This window comes from Rhincodon typus, chromosome 47 (genome assembly GCF_021869965.1).
Source record: "Rhincodon typus isolate 14 chromosome 47, sRhiTyp1.1, whole genome shotgun sequence".
Taxonomy (NCBI): domain Eukaryota; kingdom Metazoa; phylum Chordata; class Chondrichthyes; order Orectolobiformes; family Rhincodontidae; genus Rhincodon; species Rhincodon typus.
In genome coordinates, this window is record NC_063378.1 from 8,881,227 (window position 1) to 8,883,682 (window position 2,456).

The 2,456-nt window shown below is 49.1% G+C and overlaps 1 protein-coding gene across 1 annotated transcript in view; it reads left to right on the forward strand.

Moving 5' to 3' along the window:
* Positions 1–444: 444 nt before the first annotated feature.
* LOC125487915 (transcobalamin-1-like) overlaps positions 445–2,456 on the forward strand; it is a 5,218-nt gene continuing 3,206 nt past the window's right edge. The window contains exon 1 of the mRNA XM_048620552.1: positions 445–728. Within this exon, the coding sequence (XP_048476509.1) occupies positions 665–728 (64 nt within the window). The 5' untranslated portion in view covers positions 445–664. The remainder of the gene's footprint in view (positions 729–2,456) is intronic.

Below are 2,456 nucleotides of genomic sequence, written 5' to 3' on the forward strand. Positions count from 1 at the left end.
AACGATTTCTTCCGCGAAGGAATATCGTGAGTCAAGCTGTCAGTATCACTTTGGTGTTTTGGGGGATCTTGCTGTGCGCAAGTGGGCTGTTGCTTTTCCTGGATTACAACAGTGAAAGCCCCATGAGAAAAGCTGGGAATGTGGAAGTTGATGCCGAAACAAAGCAAACCCTTTGTTTGTAAATGCGTGTAAGGCCATTGCTGACCGTGAACCATCAAGAGCTGATGGTTATTTAGTCCCTCTCTCTGTCTCTGAGCTCCATTCCAGTAAACCAGCTGACACCTCTGTTAATTATTTCCTGAAGCGCCCTTGCCAAGTTGCACTTCTGGTTTTGCGTGAATCGATTCATTCTTGCCCAACATTTGAACAAGATCTTTATTTTTTTAATGTTCCACCTTTCATTAAGCAAACACATTGAGCAACGCTTAGGATCTAGTTTCACCAGGAGTTCAGCTCTCCCTCCCTCCCTCCCTCTCTCTCTCTGTCACTCGTACTGACAACAGGTATTCGATTCACTTCGGGCTCTGTCCAGCAACATCTGGGACAAATAGTGTGGAATCGTACTGCGCCCCCTCTCCCCCGACCCTGTGCTTGTGGAAGGAAAAGACCCAGCAGAAGACCCTGCACTTTTTTGTTTTGGGGATTGGTCACCTGTGCCTGCACAATGCCCAGCCTGATGCCCTTGTTGCTGTTGCCTGGGTTGTTGCTGGCCTCTTTCGTTCATGGCTGTAAGTCAAATACCCTCTGGTTGTGTGTGTGTCTCTCTCTCTCTCTCTGTTACTGTGTCACTCTTTCTGCCTCTATCCTTTCCTGCTGTAACTGCCTGTGTCCTGTCTCTCTGTCACCATCCTTCACCCTCTGTTTCCCCTCCTGTGGTTTCCTTGGCTCTGTCTGTGTTTCCTTCCACTGTCAAGGCTCTGCCTGTCTCAATCCCTTTCTCTGCTGCTTTCTCTGGACCTCTTGCTCACCCTCTGCGTTGCTCGCTCGCCTGGTCTATGTCCCACCGCCTTGTCCTCACTTTCTCTCACTTTGTCACTCTCTTTACCTCTGTCAGTTTCTCTGTGACTGCCACTCAACAATCTGTATCTCTCTCTGTCTTGCTCTCAATCTTTAGAATTGGGGATGGAATATGTTGAAAGGATGAGTGTACATGGGTGTGCATGTTCATGCAGCTGATGGCGATGTGCAGACATACAGGTCGTTCTTAACTATTGTCTACATCATACTCCTATTCGATATTGAGGCTGGATGGTTCGGGATATGGGCATTACCAGCAAGGTTAGCAATTGGCATTTGCTGCCAATCGCTAATTCCCCATGAGGGGACGTCATTGTGCTGCCTTCTTCAACTGCTACAGTTCATGTAGGTAGACCAACAGTGCCCTTAGGGACGGAATTCCAGGATTTTGAGGAGGGGAACTTGCAGGGGGGTGGTGTTCCCATGTATCTGCTGCCCCTTGTCCTTCTAGATGAAAGTTGTTGTAGGTTTGGAAGGTGCTGCCTGAGGATCTTTGGTGAGTTTCTGCAGAGCGTCTTGTAGATGGTACACACTGCTGCGACTGAGCGTCGGTGGGGGGAGGGAGTGGGATGTTTGTGGATGTGGTGCCAATCGAGCAGGGGCTGCTTTGTCCTGGATGGTGTCGAGCTTCTTGAGTGTTGTTGGAGCTGCCCCCATCCGGGGGCAAGTGGGGAGTATTCCATCCCACTCCTGACTTGTGCCTTGTCGATGGTGGGACAGGCTTTGGGGGGAGTCAGGAGGGGAGTTACTCGCTGCAGGATTCCCAGCCTCTGACCTGCTCTTGTAGCCGCTGTGTTAATGTGGTGAGTCCAGTTGAGTTTCTGGTCAATGGTAACCCCTAGGATGTTGATAGCAGGGGAGTCAGCAGCAAGAATGATATTTTGTTACCAAGGGAAGGTGAGTTTTTTTGTCACTGGTTATAGCCATTGTGAGAAAAAAGTGTGTGTGTTGTGCAAATATTGTCATTTATCAGCCAATCCCGTCTGGCTGTATGCAATCACGGAGTGCACCAGGATTCGAGGAGTCACAAATCAAATCCCAAAGACAGGATAGTCACTGATGAAGCAGCTGAACAAGGTTGTGAATAGAATACTTCTCAGATCCCTGAGGAAATTCTGCATTGACATCCACAGACAGAAATAGTTACCCTTCATCAGTGTTGTGTATCAGTGTATGTGTGCAAGTGTGTCTGTCTCCCATTCTACCCACACTTTTATTAGGGATTGGTTTCACTTATTGCACGGCTATGGGAAGGGAGGCGGGGTTTGGTACAGAACTATGGGGAAAGAGTGGGGCAGTGGGATTAGTTTGGGGATTGATACAGGGATATGGGGAGAGAGCAGGGCAGTGGGATTAGTTTGGGGATTCATACAGGGCTATGGGGAGAGAGTGGGGCAGTGGGACTAGATTGAGGATTGATACAGGGCTATGGGGAGAGA